The sequence below is a fragment of the Canis aureus genome, chromosome 37 (assembly GCF_053574225.1).
Source record: "Canis aureus isolate CA01 chromosome 37, VMU_Caureus_v.1.0, whole genome shotgun sequence".
Lineage (NCBI taxonomy): Eukaryota > Metazoa > Chordata > Mammalia > Carnivora > Canidae > Canis > Canis aureus.
The window spans coordinates 1,103,252-1,122,581 of record NC_135647.1 but is presented as its reverse complement, the minus strand read 5'-3'; the positions used below and the strand labels follow the sequence as shown (position 1 = coordinate 1,122,581).

The following is a 19,330-nucleotide window of genomic DNA, read 5'->3' as shown; positions in this document are numbered from 1 at the left end:
ACATATTAACTACCAAAACTGAATCAGGAAGAAATAGAAAACCTGAAGAGACCTATAACCAGCAAAGAAATTAAATCAGTAATCAAAAATCTCCCAACAAAGTCTGAGACCAGATGGATTCAGGGGAATTCTATGAAACATTTAAAGAAGAGTTAATACCTATTTTTCTCAAGGAAAACTTGCAAATCATTCTGTGATACCAAAACCAAATAAAGACACCACACACACACACACACACACACACACACACACACACACACACACAGAAAACCTGCAGGCTACAGCACAGAAATAGGGACGAATGGGCCTTGTGGCCCCTTAGCCACAGTAAAGTAGGTGACAGAAACCGGAGGGCAGTAGGTGTAGGATAGAACAGCGTGTATGAGAGCTGGTGCATTTGAGAACACAGGCAGGCTGCCTGAGTGCTCTCCCAGGCTGTCGACTTCAGGGCAGTCTGTGATTCACACCCCCAAAAACAAGCCATCTCTTTCCATTGCCAGATCTCACTTAATCTTGGGGCAAATCTCACAAGATTTCAGCCCAAATCTCACAAGATCTTGGGCCATATCTCATGGGAACTCAGTAGGAGAGGGAAGTCCTAGTAAGCTCCCTTTGTGTAGGATAAACAGGTTGTGATGAATACAGATGGAAAAATCCTCAATGAAATATTAGCAAACTGAAATAGTATATCAAAAAAATCATAACTGCTATCAAGTGGATTAATTCCCTGGCTGCAAGGTGGTTCAATATTCACAAAACAATGTGATCTCTCATATCAATAAGAAAGGATAAAAGCCATATGATAATTTCAGTAGATGCAGAAAAAGCATCTGACAAAGTACAACACCCATTCATGATAAAAACCCTCTGCAAAATAGATCTAGAAGGAACATATCTCAACATAATTAAGGCCTAATATGAAAAATCCACAGCCAACATCACACTCAGTAGCAAAAAACAAGCTTTTCTCCTCAGATCAGGAACAAGACCATGATGTCCACTCTCACCACTTTTATTCAACATAGTACTAGAAATCCTAGCCTCAGCAATCAGAACAGAAAACGAAATAAAAGCACTGAAACTAGTAAGGAAGAAGGAAACTTGCAGTATTTGCAGATGACATGACACTACATAGAGAAAACTCTAAAGACACCATGAGAAACCAGAAAACCATGAGAACTGATAATTCAGTAAAGTCAATACAAGAAAGTAAAAATCAATACACAGAAACCGCTGTATTTCTATAATGAAGTAGCAAAGAGAAATTAAGAAAACTGTCCCATTTACATACAACTGAATCAAAAATATATACCTAGTAACAATCAAGGAGGTGTGAGACCTATACTGTGAAAACTATAAACCGCTGGTGAAAGAAACTGATGATGACACAACCAAACACATTCCATGCTGGTGGAATGGGAGAACAATTACTTTTAAAATGAATAGGATGTACCGATTTAATGTAACTCCTATTGGGGTGCCTGGGTGGATCCATCCGTTAAGGGCCCGCCTTTGCTCAGGACATGATCCCAGCTTTCTGGCTTTCTGACACCAGGCTCCCTGCTCAGCCAGGAGCCTGCTTCTCCCTCTCCCTTTGCTCCTCCTCCCACCTCACTCTCTCCCTCAAATACAGTCTTAAGAAAAAAATAATGCAACCGCTATGAAAACACCAACAGTATTTTTCACAGAACTAGAACAAATGATCCTGAAATTTGTGTGGAAGCACAGAAGTTCCCGAATAGCTAAAGCAATCTTGAAAAAGAACAAACCTAGAGGTCACCATCTCAGATTTCAAACTATACTTCATAACTGTAGTAATTAAAATAGTACGGTACTGGCACAAAAATACACAAGTCTCTAGAACAGGAATAGAGATCCCAGAAAATAAACTCACAATTATATGGTTAATTGGAGTTTGACAAAGGAGGCGAGACTATCTAGTGGGAAAAGGTCTCTTCACAAATGGTGTTGGGAAAACTGGACAGCGCACGTAAAAGAATGAATCCTGACTACCTTGTTGACCACAGGCAAAAATAAAACCAAAATAAATGAAGGACTTAAAATCCTGCAGGAGAGCACAAGCAGTAATGTCCCTGACACCCGTAGCAAAGGATTTCTGGGTACCGCTGGAGGCAGGGCAAACAAAAATAAACCACTGGGACTCCGCGGAAGTCAAGGGCCTGTGCACAGCGAAGAACACGATGCGAGCGACGACGTACTTCACGGAGAAGCACGATAATGAGGTGCATCTGCGAAAGCACCTGCGAGAGCCCTTAGGCTGCAGGCGCGCCGCCAGCCAGGCACAGGTGCAAACAGCGTGCCCGGGGGGCTTCAGAATAACGACTGCGGGGGCGGAGGGAGCGCACGCACGTACCCCCAGGGAGCCGAGGGGAATCCCAACCCCGTCCAGTACCGCCCCCCAAGCCTCCGCCGACACTGGGCACCACCTCAACGCCCGTTCTGCAGGGGCGCGGCCGGCCCCCTCAGGAAGCTCCCCTCTTCTCCCGGAAATGGGCTCAGGGACACCCGCTGCAGTGGCGGTGGCGTGACCATGCCCGAGATGCGGGGGCTCACCTTCCCGGGGTTCCTCTGTTGTGCCCAAGATCGCGAATCCGAGAAACCGCCGAGGAGCCGACACCGATGCAAACACACGAGGGTTTATTTACAAGCTCGAGCTTGGGTCCACGTGCACCCGACACAGCGGAGCAGGGACTCGGACCCCGAGACTAAGAGGCGTAGCAGCTTTAGGGGGGCCAGTGGCCCATGGGATACCCAGATAGTTGCACAGTCGTGTGGGTCCACACGCAGGTGGCCGATTGAATGACACCTTACCCTGTAGCATCCACTTGAGCTGGCCTATTACTTTGGGCAGAATCGGCGCGCAGTTTTGGGGGGCACAAAGCGGGGTTACACTGTCATGAGCCGATTTCCCATTAGGGTGTGCCCAGCGGCCTGACTCGGGTGGGGCAGCGCCTTAAGCCATAAGCAGGTCATGGGGGGTCATAGGGGAGGTGGCGGGTGTAGCACAAAATGGAATCAGTCCTGCTCTGCTTGTCCAGGGGCAGGGGGTTTTTGTTAAATTTCCTGGGTCCCACACCTCCACCCCACCCGCCCCCCCGCTCCGCGAGGTCCCTTCGGAACCAGGCCGCGTTCACGGGCGAGAGCACCCTGGGGCGCCGGGCGTCGGCGAGCAAGCGGCCCCTCCCACCTGCCCACCTGCCCACCTGCCCACCTGCCCACCTGCCCGGCGCTCGCTGCAGCACGCCGTGGCTCTAGGGAAGGCCGCTTGAGGGCTAAGGACCCGCCACCGCCCCCCACCCCCCACCCCCACCCCCACCCCCACCCCACAACCCAACAGCTCCGGAGCAGGAAGCCGACACTTTCCCCAGCGCCTCCCAGGACACAGGAGCCCACCTGTGACGCGAAATACCCGCTCTTCCTCTTTTAGGGCGACCGTAAGGGCCGTACGCAAACCCAGCGGAAAACCATTTTCACCCCATCCTTCGGGCCTTTGCCCGGGCTGCTTCCTTCCGCGGGGAGGGCGCGCCCTCCTCCGAGATCTCACGGACCCCTTCACCTCCCGGGATGAAGGGAACCTTCAAGTTTTCCTGTGTTCGCCCTGCTCCTGGGCTCTCAGGGCCTTCACCAAAGTTAGAATGACTGCAAAACCTCACAACGAGACTCGTTTCGACCCCACACACTTTGTGCATGTGCTTCCTAATGAAAATAACCAAAAAGGAGTCTTCTGAACCAAAGGGTCATGAGTCCGACAGCCCTGCAGATACTGGAAAAGTAACATAAGCCCTGCAGCCTTCTGGAATGCCTCGTCTAACAGTTCGTAACTTCATGTAATAAACCTGTACAGCCCTACACCGAATGTTCCCTTACCAGACTACTCTCTCTGTGAAGACTGTAACCTTGGTAGCTGTCCTAACTTGGGCTTGAATTAAAAAACTCTTCCTTAAAAAAAAAAAAAATCTAAAAGGTTTGTTCATTTTGCATCATTTTTTGTCATCACTGTAGGATCTCAGAGCAACTTGCCTAAAAACACCTGGGTGGGGGTCCTCTGGAAACGGGCGCTTCGCGCCAGCAGGAGCCCCAACTTCTCAGCCCTTCACAGGTGTACCTGCTGAATTCTCCCAATAGCCAGACCTCAATGAGTGGACAGATCTGATTCTACTTGAGCTGTTGAGGGTTACTGATAATGTTCTCTAGGTGGGAATAACCCAGAGCGGAGCTTATGGATTGCTTGATTTGGCATTAAATTAATTGACATAATAGAAGGCTTGAATCAAGTTTTCTGGTTAGAAAAATGAGGCCAAATCATTCAGCTCCAAAGAGAAGGGGCACTTGCTCCCACCAGACGTGTATAAGGGTGGTACTTAAGATGTGGAGCCCTCCCATAGGAATTTCCGGTCTCCTAAAGTGACTGATTGGCTTGTCCAGGGATGCACACCTAAGGACTGGTCATCCAGTGCTCTGAGCACCATCAGTGGTCTTAGACTTTGCTAGGAGAAACCAAAGACACAGAAGAGAAGTGACACATGCGGCACCCTCTCCGTCCACATTTAATATCCCTGGATCTTTTCCCAGCCTTCATCTACAAATACAACTGAAACTAAAAGGACCAGGGAACCATGTTTCAAAACCCCTGGAAAACCCACCACCAACCAGAGAACTCCAACAGGAATATATGTGTATGAACAATGCATGTTAGCTTCTACTGCAAGTAGTTACTAATGAGAAAATATAAGGACAACCCGAGCCACATGGCCCAACTGGAGCTCTTTTGACGTGCCTGAATGTTTCTTGTGTGTACCATTAGTGAAAGCCCGTTGTAAAACTAAGCCATCACAAACCCGGAAGCCATTTGGTTGTCAGTAAAGCCCCCAACTTTTGGGTGGAACCAACACTCACACTCTGGACTTCATCTGATTTTTTTTTTTTTTAAAGATTTTATTCATCAGAGAGAGAGAGAGAGAGAGAGGCAGAGACACAGGCAGAGGGAGAAGCAGGCTCCATGCTGGGAGCCCGATGTGGGACTCGATCCCGGGTCTCCAGTATTACGCCCTGGACCGAAGGCAGGCACTAAACTGCTGAGCCACCCAAGGATCCCACTTCATCTGATTTGTTTGCTGCTGTAGTTTTTGGTATCTTTGGACCAAAAAGGCCATTTTTAACTGGAAAATAATAGATTCAGAAATTATGTTATCTTACGATTAGTTTTTTAAAAAGGGGGGGGGACTATTTGGAAATTGAGTCTTTAATGTTTTCTACACAAATATTAGTGAACCTGTCAGAGTAGGCAGTTAGGGAGGGGCTTGAACGGGATGCCCGGAGGCCAGCAAGGAGGCTGTGGCCAGCCATGGGGAAGGTCCAGGCCTTCCTGGCAACACTCCACAAGGAGCCAGACACACACCAGACAGCCCCAGATGGCAGTGCCATGACAGGAACCCCTGGTAAAATAAGGAAAAAGCACAAAATTTTGCTACTAAGAAATTCCCATCTCAAACAATGAATATCCCATCCCCTTAAGAGCTATTAATAAAAGGTAGAGGGATCCCTGGGTGGCGCAGCGGTTTAGCGCCTGCCTTTGGCCCAGGGCGCGATCCTGGAGACCCGGGATTGAATCCCACGTCGGGCTCCCGGTGCATGGAGCCTGCTTCTCCCTCTGCCTGTGTCTCTGCCTCTCTCTCTCTGTGTGACTATCATAAATTAAAAAAAAAAAAAAAAAAAAAAAAAAAGGGTAGAAAGCCAAACCCCAGGAATGCAGCACTCTCTCTTGAACTGCCCTGCTCTCACATCTCAAGTGTACTTTGGCTTTAATAAACTTTCCTGTTTGGGTGCCTGGGTAGTTAAGTGTGTGCCCTCAGCTAGGGTCCTAATCTCAGGGTCTTGTGATCAAGCCCTGTCATGTGGGCTCCCTGCTTGGGAGCCCGCTTCTCTCTCTCCCCACATGCACAAATAAAACCTTAAAAAAAAAAAACAACCCTCCTTGTGTCACTACTCATCCACTGTGCTGCATCTGTGCTTGAATTCTTTGTTGTGATGAGACCCAGAGCCTTTGGTGACATCCTTGGGATGGCTGGGTTGCGACCCCAGGGCCCAATGTCTCCCTAGTCCACTGGGCACCATTTGGACCAGGTCATTGAAACAGGATCTGAAATAAACGAAACATTCCCAAATTCCCCCTTCAATTTTCCCCTTGCAGCAGGCTTGCCCTTTCAGGCCTTTCTCCTCTCTCTCCCCACACACCCATTGGAAGGCCTCTCCTTTTCTCCTTTACCCCCTGGCCTCTTGTGGCTGCTCTCCCCTGTAAGCTTTCCTTTGCTGTTGTGAGTAGCTGAGAAGGGAAGGGGCTGTCTGAGAACTGGAGAAGGAGACCCAGAGGAACCAAACAAGTTCAGGGTGGCATGTGGTAGCACCACAGGTAAGGACATCTCAGTGGAGACCTGGCTCTTGTGTCCTGAATGCCCAGAAAGCCCATGAGACGGCCAAGGGTGAGGACCGGCAGGTCTACAGCATGCTCACAAGCACTGAACAGCTGCTCTGCCCTCTCTCTTAGGGTGTGTATGGAGGAAGGATGAGGAGCAGCCTCCTCTAGGCAAACACCGCCGGGTGAAGATCAGGCTGCATTTGCCTGTGGGGAGCCCAGTTCAGGGATTACACACTGCTGTCCATGGAGGCTACAGGGGAAAGAGGCATGGGAAGGAGAGCAGATCTGCTTGGCGCCCTTCGCTTATCTGAAGGACCACACCAGTATTCAGGGCTTGTGGTGGCACTGAGTGTGCTCTGGGAACCAGCAGTAGCAGCAGCAGCAGCAGCACGGGAAGCTTGCTGAAAATGCTGATTCTAGCCTCCAGTCTGAATTTTTTAGTCTGTATTTTAAGAAGATCCCAGGTGATTTGTAGATACTCTAAAAATTGGTAAGCATTGTTACAGATAATCGGATTTTAACTAATTGTTCTATTCACAGATAAAACAGTCCAGGAATTTTAAAGAGTTTTTCTTTTGCTATGGTCCCCAAGCTCTAAGGAAAACCAAATATATATACACACATCCCTAGCTTTTTATAAACTCCAAAGACAAAGATTTAGTACAGCATATTTTAAGCTGAACTTTTATTTCCTCTCTTTGGAAGTTCAGCTTCTGATTTTGACCTTTGGGAAAAGTATAATGAGAATACCAGCAGAGGCATTTAATATCCTTAGTTCCAACATACTTACAACTCCACCTGCACTCATTAGACAATATTATTTCTTTTATAAATCCTAATGCACATTTTCTGAGAGCTGTCTTAAGTGTTTTAAAGTTTGCATTAATTTAATCCTGTGTGCCCTGTTGGAAGGGCACATTAATCACCCCTTATTACAGATGGGGAGACCATAGCATCAGGTCATTCGACTAAGTTACCCAAGGTCACAAGGCTCCCAACCAGATGGGCAGGATTGGAGCCCAGACATCTGGTGCCAGAGCTGGTGTGTTACTCTGACAGTAAGTGGCCTGGGCAAGCTGGTCTCCCCAGCTAAGAGCAGGCGGCCTGAGGGCTATGGGTCCTCTTTACAGAGCTTCGGTGATGCTGTCTGCTAAGGCACCCGACTAATCTCCAAAGGGCAGGGGCAGGGCAGTGATGCCGACAGGAAGAGTATAGTGTGTACACTTTCAAGCACCCCTTATTACTGATAACAAAATGGAGGCTTTAAATATGGTATCAACCTGCATGTAGGTATCAAAGGCATGCGGCCCTAAATGCCGTGACTGCAAGTGTCATGCAGCATAGTTGGTGAGCACGCTGCTCGTTCTGATGAAAGCACCAAGGAGATCATCTACCTCTTTCCTCAGACTATGGTGACGACTGCCTATGCGAATGGCAAGGATTCTTATTCCCAAAACCTTCAGTGTGTTTAAAATGTACTTTTACGGGGGTGGGGGGAACCTTCACATCTAAATATCCTTTTAGTCTGCCCATCTTTAAAAAGTATACACAAAGGGATGCCTGGGTGGCTCAGCCGCTAAGCATCTGCCTTCGGCTCAGGGCGTGATACTGAGTCCCGGGATTGAGTCCAACATCAGACTCCCTGCATGGTGCCTGCTTCTCCCTCTGCCTATGTCTCTGCCTCCCACCCCCGCCCCGTCTCTCATGAATTTAAAAAAAAAAAAAAAAAAAAAAAGTATACACAGATGCTAGTCTTTTTGGGTTGCTTGGCATTCAGTGTTACTCAAGAACAGCCCTCCATACCAACTTATTTCCAGGTAACTTTTGGTCTCTTTTTAGGGAAATGATCAGAAATGAACCAAGGGACAGAGAAGGAAGACGCTGCCAGGTAACCTGTGCCCACAGCCATTCACCCAGAAGACACCAGCACCCAGTCTGCAGACAAAGCTATGCATTCCAGAGCAGAATACACTTGGTAAAAACAAAATAACCCACTTGAAAATCTTACTATCCAAGATGGCCCGATTTAAGGGTCTGGGAGTTCGTGGAATGAGTCTAGTTTGGCAACAGTATGGATTCTAAAATGCCTCATAAGGTTGCAGTGGTGACTGAAGGCCTTCCCACACTCCTCACACTCGTACGGCCTCTCCCCGGTGTGGCTTCTCTGGTGCTTGATGAGGAGTGTTCGCCTGCTAAAGCGCTTCCCACACTGGCTACACGGATAGGGCTTCTCCCCTGTGTGGATGCGCAGGTGCTGGAAAAGCCCTGCATTCTGACTGAAGGCCTTCCCACACTCGTGACACCGGTAGCGTTTCTCCCCAGTGTGTATTCTCTGATGCTGAACGAGGTATGAGCTCAGGCGGAAGGCTTTCCCACATGCCTCACACTCATAGGGCTTCTCCCCCGTGTGGATTCTCCTGTGTCTAATGAGACCATTGCTGGCACTGAAGGCCTTCCCGCACTCCTTACACTGATAGGGCTTCTCTCCGGTGTGGCTCCGCTGGTGTTCCATCAGGCCTGATCTCTGGCTGAAGGCTTTCCCACACTCCTCACACTCATATGGCTTCTCCCCCGTGTGGGTTCTCTGGTGCTGAATGAGGACCGAACTCTGAGTAAAGCCTTTCCCACACTCACTGCACCTGTGTCGTCTCTCTCCAGTGGCCTGTCCCCTCCACTCTTCTACTCTGCTCTCCTGCTTACAAATTTCTCCGTACTTAGAATCTAGAGGAGCATCTCTTTGGAGTCTGCCATTTCCAAAATGTTCCATTTCTTTCAAGACTTCTTCCTTCAATCCTGATTCCTGGCTTTCCGGTACAGTTTCGCCACCTGGGATAATAAATGCACCAGATAATGTCATCCTTCTCCCTTTATAAAAGAGCACCAAGATGGGCACAGGAAGTCCCTATCAAAACACACATGTTCTCAGAATGCAAAACGGGCGGTGGGAAGTACAACAGGGATCAATGAGGATACTGAGACCAGAGCAGGGTGAGCAGCCCTGCTAACACGGCTGGAGGGTGAGGGGCCAGAAAGGTAAGCAGGCACTGATCTATCTGTTTTACCTGTATTAACTTACTAAATGTCCACACAACTCTAAGATTAAGGGACTGTGATTACGTCCATCCTACAGTCACATAAACTGAAGGACAGGGAAGTTTACCTGACCGGCCTGTTGTCAGAGCTACAGAGAAGTAGAAAGTTCTAACCCAGGCAAACTGACCCCAGAATCCACAGCCTTAACTATTATTCTCTGCAGAGCCACCAGAAACACCGAGTGGACCCCTCAAAATCCTTACCTTGTTCTCCAAATCTGTGGGGATCTAAAGATTCACCTTTGAACTGAGTCACCACAGACTGAAGCTGGATGGCTATCGATTCCTGCTTGGCCTTCAAACACACCACATCCTCTGAGAGCGCTCCAGAATGGCCATGTTCGTCATCTGGGGCCTGGAGGCAGGTAAGTATATTTGGGATCATGAGAAGGGACACAGGAACCCAGGCTAATACTCACTGAAAGACATCAAATGGAAGCATATGGAACATTCTGTCGAGGAATGGCACAGGGAGAGGCCCAGAGGTTGATTTCACATGCACAAGCAGATGGGGAGATCAAGGGGGCCTGGTGTGTTTGTGCTGGTTTACAATGTTTTTCCTAGGTTCTTGGATACTCCTTCCTTTAAAAGGTGGAGCCTAATTCCCCATCCTTGAGAGTGCACTGTACTTAGTGACTCATTGCCACAGAATAAAATACATGGCAGAAGTGATGCTACAAATTTCAGAGACCAAGTCATAGAAAGCACCCTCATTCTCCTTCTCTGTCTCTCTAGAAGCTGGCTAGTGCCAGAGGATACTCAATGAGGCCTAGGCAGAAATCCACATAGCAAAGAACTAAGCCTCCTGCCAAAAGCCACTGAGGAACTGGTGCCCCTCCTAGCAATCATGGGAGGGAGCCATCCTGGAGGGGAATCCACCAGCCCCAGTCAAGCATTCAGATACTCTCCTGGGGCAGGCTCCTCACGGCACAGGGCTGAGACAGGTAATCACAAAGAAGCTCTGCACCCCAGAGCTACCCCTTGCCTCATTGTGTCTGGGTTCTGGGTAATGGGGATTAACAAGAGTTGCCCTGACTCACTGTGTATCCTCAGTTTCCCTCTCTACCTTGGGAGAGTGGATGAGATCACCCCAGCCTTATAAGACTGGTAAAAAGGGAATCCATGTTAAAAAAAAAAATTTTTTTTTTTCATTGCAACCTCAGGAGAGATCCTCCTAAGTAATGTCCTAAATCCTGACTTATAGAAACCATGAGATAATATTTGGGTTTTTTAAGCCACTAAGGCTTGGGGCAGTTTGTTCAACAGCAGCTGAGAATTGGCTGCAGCCAGCCTGAGTCTGCAAACTTCACCCTTCATAGAACTCAGCGTTGGAGAGTCCACATTCCTCCTCTCACCTGGTTCTCAGGCTCACTAAGCTCCCTCTCCAGATCTTCAACCACAGCCACGGCCTGCTCCCCACTCTCGGGGTGCTGCTCCCGCACCCAGGCCTGGAGCTCCTCAGGCAGGATGATCAGGAACTGCTCCAGCACCAGCAGCTCCAGGATCTGCTCCTTGCTGTGGGTTTCCGGGCGCAGCCAGCGTCGGCACAGCTCCCGGAGCTGGGTGAGGGCCTCTCGGGGCCCAGGGGTCTCCTGGTAACAGAAGTGCCTAAAAAGTTGGCGGGAGACCTCCTGGCTAGAAAAGCTGTTCTCTCGAAGGTAGGTTTCCTGGTCCCAGATAGGGTCTTCCTCCACCTTCACAATAGTAAGTCCATCCTGTCCCTCTGTTGAAGCCATTCTGGGGTTAATTTGGAAGGTTCACTCCAGCCTGGGATGAAGGGGAGCCTCATTTAAGATTTCCTGAGATATTCTTTTTAAGAGGATACACCTGATGATGAAACATTATATATTCATGGAAATGAAAAAGTAGTGGAGGAAAAAGTGAAGTATAGGAACAATGAATATCATGCTATCATTTATGTTCATAAAAACGTATATAGGGTTTTACTAATATAGTCTAGAACCTGGAAAAAAGCATATGGCAGAATACATCACTTGTCTCAAGTCTTCACTCTTCCCCATAGCCACGTATTGCAGTGGCCTCCCACTGATTCTGTCCTCAAACATATGACCAGACTTGCCCAGTGGTACACCAGCAAATGTCACCCAAACAAAGGCTTGGGAAGTACTTGTGTGACTCAGCTAGCTGGCTTGCCCTTCCCCCCCACAACTGCAAGGAGGATCTGCTGGCTTCCCGATGAAAGAGGCCTGTGGGACCGGACCCGCCATCCCAATGGGACAGATGGACCCACCTGGTTCAGCTGACAGCCAGCCAACCCCCAGACATGTGCGTAAGCCAGGATGAGGTCTGTAGAACTGCTTGGCGGACCCACAGCTCACTGCAGGTACACAAGCCAGCCCTGCGTGGATCAGGTGAACCCACAGATTCATGTGCTAATTAAATGTTTACTGCCGCAGGCCATCAGAATTTTATATCTGTTTGTACACCACATTATTATAGCAAAGAAAACCTGATGCCCAGGGCTGGCTACTAGGGAGGGAACTAGGTTAAGTGCAAACAAGAGAAGGGAAATTTACTTTTCACAGAATACTCTCTGTACTTCTTCTGACTTTTGTATTATTTGAAATTCTTACTGCAAGAAAACAAACAAATAGTAGTAATTGGAAAGCCTGGTAGACAAATTACAGTAGCATCAGGTAAAGAACCGAACACGTAAAACTAGTGATAAAATCAAATGATGAGTGCTATCACAGAGGATTCAACTAGATAACTAGAAAGCAAAGAGTAGAAAAAAATAATTCTGACTGGGTATGGAGCACTGAAAGAATGTGGCTTAGGAGCAAGTGGGTTTGAATTAGGTCTGAAAGAACAAAAAGAAACTTGTCAGGCACGGACAGGGCACTGAGAGGGGGTTCAACATGACAGGCCAAGCAAACAACAGGACCTCAGCTATTTGCAGGCACACTGTGCAGGGGTCTTGGAGGCTGACTGCCAGGCCACAGAGAATGGGTAGAAGGTGTGCGAAGAGGTCAGGATGGAAAGATACACTGCAGTAGAAAGCAGCCTGAACTCTAGACTAAGATGTTTAGAGTTTAGTATATGGAAAACCAAGGGGCATTAAAGCTTTATTTCGTTGTCAGATCTGTATTTTAAAGAAAAACGGAGTATGATTCAGGAAGGAAATGGTAAGAGTATTTGTAGGGCTGTAGCACTTAAGTTGGGAGGTGGAATGGTGGTTACAAAGGCAGTTTACTTTCATGGTAGAATTTGAGTTTTATAGATTACTTCAGTCTTGTGTTAACAGAATTCTTAATGTCTGAGACAATTTAGAAGTTTTTCAGATATGCTTTATTGTGGGAATATGTATTTATATTCCATTCATGCAAATGCCATGTGCCTACCAGATGCCTGGCGTGGTGTGGGGTGCCGAGGCCATAGCAGTGAGAGGAAAAACACACGGTCCTTGTCTTCACGGCATTTACAGTGGGACAGACATTAGTGCAATATTTACATAAAATTGTGATGAGAATATGGTAAGTTAACAAAGATTGTGGAGCTTACCCTTTGCCAATGTCCATGGCCAACAACTGCACTGTTTTTACTCCTTACTGCAGGATCTAGGTGTCAGGATTTTTGAGTCTTCAGTCCAGGAAGACTATAAGTCTGAGAATCCCTAACTATGACTTGGCATTGGGTTTCATTATTATTAAAAATGTGGTTTCCCATGGGATTAGATTTACAGGCAAAAACTGGTCTGTGATTATGGGGTTGCACCTGAATGCTACTGAGACACCATGGAGCAGAACAAGCAGATTCCTCACATACCCAAGGCCTTGGGTGGGGCAGCCTCTCAATTTTCTGTGTTGCTCTCCCCACAGTGCCTGGGCTTAGGATTTACCTCCTGGTCTTGTGCCACCGTGAACCCTGTCTTTACCTGTATGCCTAATACAGTGCTAGTCCACTGCAAGTGCTCTATGTTTTCTGGATGAGTAAATAAATTCTCCCTTTTCACTGCATCAAGCTATAGCAAGGAAATGGAAAGGAAGAAGGACGGGGAAACAGAAACAGCCTCTTTCTATTCTCCCCAAGTCTCTGCCACACCCAGGATCTGTATGCATTATCCAGAGTTCCCAAGCAGCCCTCCCATCTGTCTACACTCCCAACTACATCCCAACCTGCTACAGATCCCAAACACCTCTTATGACAAAATGCCTAGAAGATTTACAAGTCTAGATTTGCCACAAAATTATGGATGACTTGTCAATGTTTTATTTACCTGATTTATTCACTTACGTGCCCGGATTCAATTATGCACAATTTGGCATTGTCTCATTTCCGAGGAAGAAGCAAGTACCTAATACACATCTGATGAACCAAATGGAATGAGTTCTTTAAAACCGTCTTTAGAGAAACAGTGCTGCCAAGTGAGTAATATTCAAATCATGTGGCCTCTCAAAAGTGGGAGTGACCAAAGCACTCCACTTTTAAGCTATTCTGATAATTATATAAGGTAATGCATATAAAAAGCTTAGCACAAAGCTTACCTGGCCCATAGCAACTGCTAAATAAAAATTACCTGGTATTATTAGCAAAGCAGTATTAATGAATTGAATATCCTCCTTTTTAGCTCAAATAAAATAAAACACTGAATTCATAGGCCAATATTTAGTAGATAGTTGAAAAACCTGGAAGAAATATTCGATAAAGGTCAGGACAAACTATGACCAGTGGTGACCTTCCTCTAGATCCCGCGAAGCTTATAACCCTGAACGTCCCAATGGCAGCTCAAAAGCAACAAATCAAAGACTGGATTCAGATTTCCAGAGTAACACAGCATAGCCAGTTATGCTTAATTACCAACTGGCTCCAAACATTAAAAGATGATATATAAAAAGAAAGAAAAAGAAATGGCCAGCCACAAACACAAGATAAAAATCAGCCAGGGACAGCCTAGAATTCAACTCCCGGGGATTAAAGACTCAGAGTGGTGTGTGTCAGACTATAGGCATTCAGGCTAACTTTCTGATGCTGACAGCCTACAGCTTTATCAGAAGTTACAGGCCCAGGGGCCAACGGACAGGACCAGCCTCATTTGCAGTAATGAAGCCCAGAAGCTGGTGGCCCCATACTAGGTCTGCACACCCTAATAATTGCTGGGGACAGCAACACGAAAGCACTAGATATAAGACCCAAGAAGGGTCTTAGATGTAACCTACCATGCTCAGCATATAGCACTACATCTAAGTGAGAGAAATCTACAACAGTTTTCCACTCAAAAGAAATTCCAAAACATGTAAAACTCTAACCCTAAGAAAAACAATCAACAGTTAAAATAGTAATTCTCTTGGAATGAAATTTATTCTATAGTCCAAGAAATTTTTAAAGTGATTTTGAGGGGATTCCTGGGTGGCACAGCGGTTTGGCGCCTGCCTTTGGCCCAGGGCACGATCCTGGAGACCCGGGATCGAATCCCACGTCGGGCTCCCGGTGCATGGAGCCTGCTTCTCCCTCTGCCTGTGTCTCTGCCTCTCTCTCTCTCTGTGTGACTATCATAAATAAATTTTTTTTAAAAAAGTGATTTTGAGAAATACAGTGAAACCAAAACAGGTAAAATGTAGTTATCAGGTAGATATAAAAAAGAATTAGAAACTTTAAAAAAACAAAAAAAAAAAACAAAAAACCTTTAACACTGAAAATACATTAGAAGATAACAGAAAGAATACATTTGAAGAAAAAAGTGATTTTTAACTGTTTAGTATTTGACAACACTAGACTTCACTCTGAATGCAGCAAGAGATGAAAATTACAGAGCAATTAATAAGAAAGGGGCTATGTTGAGAGAATATGACTTTAATATAGGAGGCTCAAGAGAGAAGAATGTGGTGAATGGCTGAGAAATAAATCACTGAGAATAAAACAAAATTTTCCAGAAATGAAGGCATGACTTCTCGGATCAAGAGTACACATGGAGACAGAATACAGTGAAACCACAGCCTACTGAGAACAAGAGACAGCCTTAAAAGCTGCCCGAGAAACAGAGCCAGATACCCCCTAAGGACACAGCAAACCACTCATGAGCAGAAGTGGAGGGAGTCCTGAATGCAATCGGGGTGGGAAAAAGGACTGTCAACACAGAATCTGCCCCCAGCCAAAGAGAAGTAAACAGTGGGAGCAAAATAAAGTCATATGCTACCCAGAGACCCCCTCCTAAAAGTCAAGGATGCAGTTTAGCAAACAAAAGTGAACTCAGAGAGAAGGTGTAAAATAGAAGAAATAACAGAACCCTAAGAACCAACAAAATATGACAATAAGTTGAAATGATTATGGTAAAAAGTCTCTATTCAGTCATATGTAAAATGCTCTATGTTCAAGGTTGCTTACTGAAGCGCTGCTTTGTGACAGAAAAGACTGGGAACAACATGAATGGTGGCCAGTACAGGGCTGCTTAGACAGATTATAGTCATCAGTGTATTGGATTATGATGCAGTTTTAAAACTGAGAAAATAAATAAATAAATAAATAAATAAATAAATAAATCTGAGAAAGTTCTTTATGTACAGATATGAAAGGACTGCCAAAATACAGTTAAGTGAAAAGAGCTAGGGGAAGAAGGAGTATGATTAACATGCTATTATTTGTATATAAAAAAAAGAATACATTTGAATTCCCTGGTCTTTGGGGACGGAAAAAGAGTAATTGGGGCAGGGAAGATGTGCAATTTTCACATCCTTCTATCCAAAGGATAGATTTTGTCACATTTTTTTTTTTACATAAGAATGTTTTATGACACAAAAGAAGGATATGAAATTAAAATCTAATGTATAATGACAAGATGTGGTGGATGTGCAGCTCAGTAAAATGTTACAGTGTGTTAAGGCTCTTGTCAGGAGAATAGAAATACTGAAGAATGATGCACTTAATGTAAAAAATTCTTAAAGTAAATACACCTCTCATAATTTAAAGGTAAATCGCAAGTATATGGAACAAATGGAATGCTTACATATGAATGCTGATAGTTCAATATATGCAAACACTTTGGAAAATTCTTTAGAATTACCTACTAAAGGGGATCCCTGGGTGGCGCAGCGGTTTGGCGCCTGCCTTTGGCCCAGGGCGCGATCCTGGAGACCCCGGATCGAATCCCACATCAGGCTCCCAATGCATGGAGCCTGATTCTCCCTCTGCCTGTGTCTCTGCCTCTCTCTCTCTCTCTTTGTGACTATCATAAATAAATTAAAAAAAAAAAAAAAAAAAGAATTACCTACTAAAGCTTTAGAATGAAAAAAAAAAAAAAAGTACCCTCCTTCTAGGAAAAGACTGCTTGGTCTGTACCCATTGTGTCAAGTCACCCAGATCTAGTTTATTCAATCACTCAACAATTCACTTCAGAGAACATGTTTCTGCAAGTCAATCAATTCATGACAATCCATAGCTTTTGAAAATCAGCCAATTCAGAATAACTCACTCCAATAAATACATCTGAGTGCCAACTAATGAACAATAGTCTGTTCCATGAAATCGTGCTTTCACAGATGGTATCAGTCCACCTAACCCCAGCAATATTGAACTGCATGCTTCACAAGATCAGCAATCTCCTCTGCACCCAGTCAGCATACGTCTTCAGCTCTGTATCTCAGATACTGAGGGACAGTGCCATCATTCTTTAACAGGTGGCACACAGGTGTACACTACGACTGAGTAATTCCACTCCTGGATACAGTTCCTATAGAAATGAGAGTTTACTCCACTAAAAGCTAAATACATGTTCAGAGCAGCTTTATTCATAATAGTTCCAAACTAGAAACAACCCCAAAATCCATCAACTGCAAAATGAATATATTATTGTAGTAGGCAGAATTCAAAGATGGACTCATGATCTCTGTCTTCTAGTATTTCTCTTCTCATTGTTGGTTTATATGGCAAAAGGTATAATTAAGATGAAAGTTTTAGAGCAGGCAGTAAGGCTCTAACAGGATGCCTGGAGGGCCCTGTTGGGAAGGTCAGAGACTTGTCCTGGCAGCACTCCAAAACAAAGCCACAAGAAGCCAATCAAAGCAGCACAAAACCCTACTTCCAAGAAATCCCTGCCCCAAATAGTGAATATTCCATTCCCTTACTGACAACTGTCAATAAAAGAAACCCAAATAAATAGCAGTGGCCAGCAATGCATTGGCACTCACTTGCTCACTCACTGGAACTCACCTGCACTCACATCTTGAGGATGTATCATTACTGTGCTGTGTCTGTCCTTGAATTCTTCATATGACAAAACCAAGAACCTTTCGGATGGGCTAGGTCAAAGCCTCAGGGCCTGGGGTCTCCTAAATTCACCCAGCAACATAATTAAGGTTACTAATTAGTTGATCTTATGATGGGGAGACACCAGCTGATCTCTGGGTAGGGCTAAACTACGTACTTGAGCTCTTTTTTTTTTTTTAAATATTTTATTTATTTATTTAGGATAGTCACAGAGAGAGAGAGAGAGAGAGAGAGGCAGAGACACAGGCAGAGGGAGAAGCAGGCTCCATGCACCGGGAGCCCGACGTGGGATTCGATCCCGGGTCTCCAGGATCGCGCCCTGGGCCAAAGGCAGGCGCCAAACCGCTGCGCCACCCAGGGATCCCCGTACTTGAGCTCTTTAAAAGTAGAGTAGTCCCTGGCTGGTAGCAGAAGATGTCAAACGAAGCTCTGAGGAGGATTTGAGGCTCATTTCCTGGCTTGTCAGTGGAGGGAAGCCAGTGTAAAGAAATGCCGGCAACCTCTAGAAGCTGAGGTCAGTCTCCTGCTGGCAGCCAGCAAGCAGGGGGGACCTCAGTTCTACCAGGAACTTCAGTCCTACAACCACAAGAAACTGAATTTTGACAACTGTTTAAGACTCTAGTATTTTTTAAATATACTGCATAAATTTGGGGCTGTTTATATTACGCCAAGGTTTCCTATTTGATTTCTTCTGATATCCCGATTCCTGTTTGTGTTCTAGATAGATATTATTGCCATTTATTCACTCATTTTACTCAACAATTGTTTCCCAAGCACCTACAACATTCCAGGCCACTTTGTCAGGCGCTAGAGATACAACTGTGAAAAACACAGAATCTCTGTTTTGCTGGAGCTTACGTTCCAAGAGGAAAACCAAGAGTAACATTAACAACGACAAAAGTGGGTAAGGAGCTAAGCAAATGAAGTAAGAACTAGGTGATATAAGTACTGTAAGGAAAACCGATGTGACACCGAGTCATCAAATAAATGGAAGGCCTAGAAGATAGGGTGGTGGGAGGTGATAAACATCTAAGTGGAGCCCTTAAGAGAGAAAAGGAGCCATGCAAAGAGCAGAAGCCAGGGACAGGAAGAGCAGTTGATACTGTTCAAAGGCCAACAACCGCCCCCGCGCACGGCGGCTCTCAGACACCCCCAGTGGGGGTCCCTCCCACGGGACTCCCACTCGGCCCCGACTTCAGAAGGCGTCCCGGGCCCCTACGCCAAGGCGCGGACCTTCCATTTCCCGGAGTAAGGGGCCCAGGGCCGAGACTCACCTTCGGACCAGGGAAACTTCAGGGCCGCCGCGGGCAGCGGATCCCCAACAGCTGAGCAGCCACGGAGGCCGGAAGTGCGTCAGCAGCCTGAGCCCAGTCGCCTTCCGGGAGCTTTCCGGTCCTCTCTAGGACCTCAGAGGTCCCTGCGTCTCGGTGGCCACCTCCCCGCCCAGCTCCGGCTCCGCTGCAGGACGCCCAGCCCTCGGGGTCAGGCGGCCTCGGGAATGCAGCAGTTCATCTAATTCTAGTGCTTGCCCCCCGGGGCTTCCTTGGTGTGGACAGCGCTAGAGGAGAGAGTGCTTGTAGGG

At 46.3% G+C, this 19,330-nt stretch overlaps 1 protein-coding gene across 2 annotated transcripts; it reads right to left on the bottom strand.

Annotated features, from left to right (window-relative positions):
• Positions 1-7,104: 7,104 nt before the first annotated feature.
• ZSCAN31 (zinc finger and SCAN domain containing 31) lies at positions 7,105-19,119 on the bottom strand. 2 transcript variants are annotated; one of them, XM_077885919.1, is made up of 4 exons: positions 19,023-19,119; positions 10,884-11,355; positions 9,733-9,883; positions 7,105-9,262 (listed from the first exon to the last, which is right to left on the bottom strand). In XM_077885919.1, exons 2-4 carry the CDS (start codon positions 11,262-11,264, stop codon positions 8,463-8,465), a joined length of 1,332 nt encoding a protein of 443 aa, XP_077742045.1. In that variant the 5' UTR covers positions 11,265-11,355; positions 19,023-19,119; the 3' UTR covers positions 7,105-8,462. The 2 variants fall into 2 exon arrangements, with proteins under 2 accessions (XP_077742045.1, XP_077742046.1); XM_077885920.1 differs by having other exon boundaries at positions 10,884-11,295; positions 19,023-19,116.
• Positions 19,120-19,330: the final 211 nt, after the last annotated feature.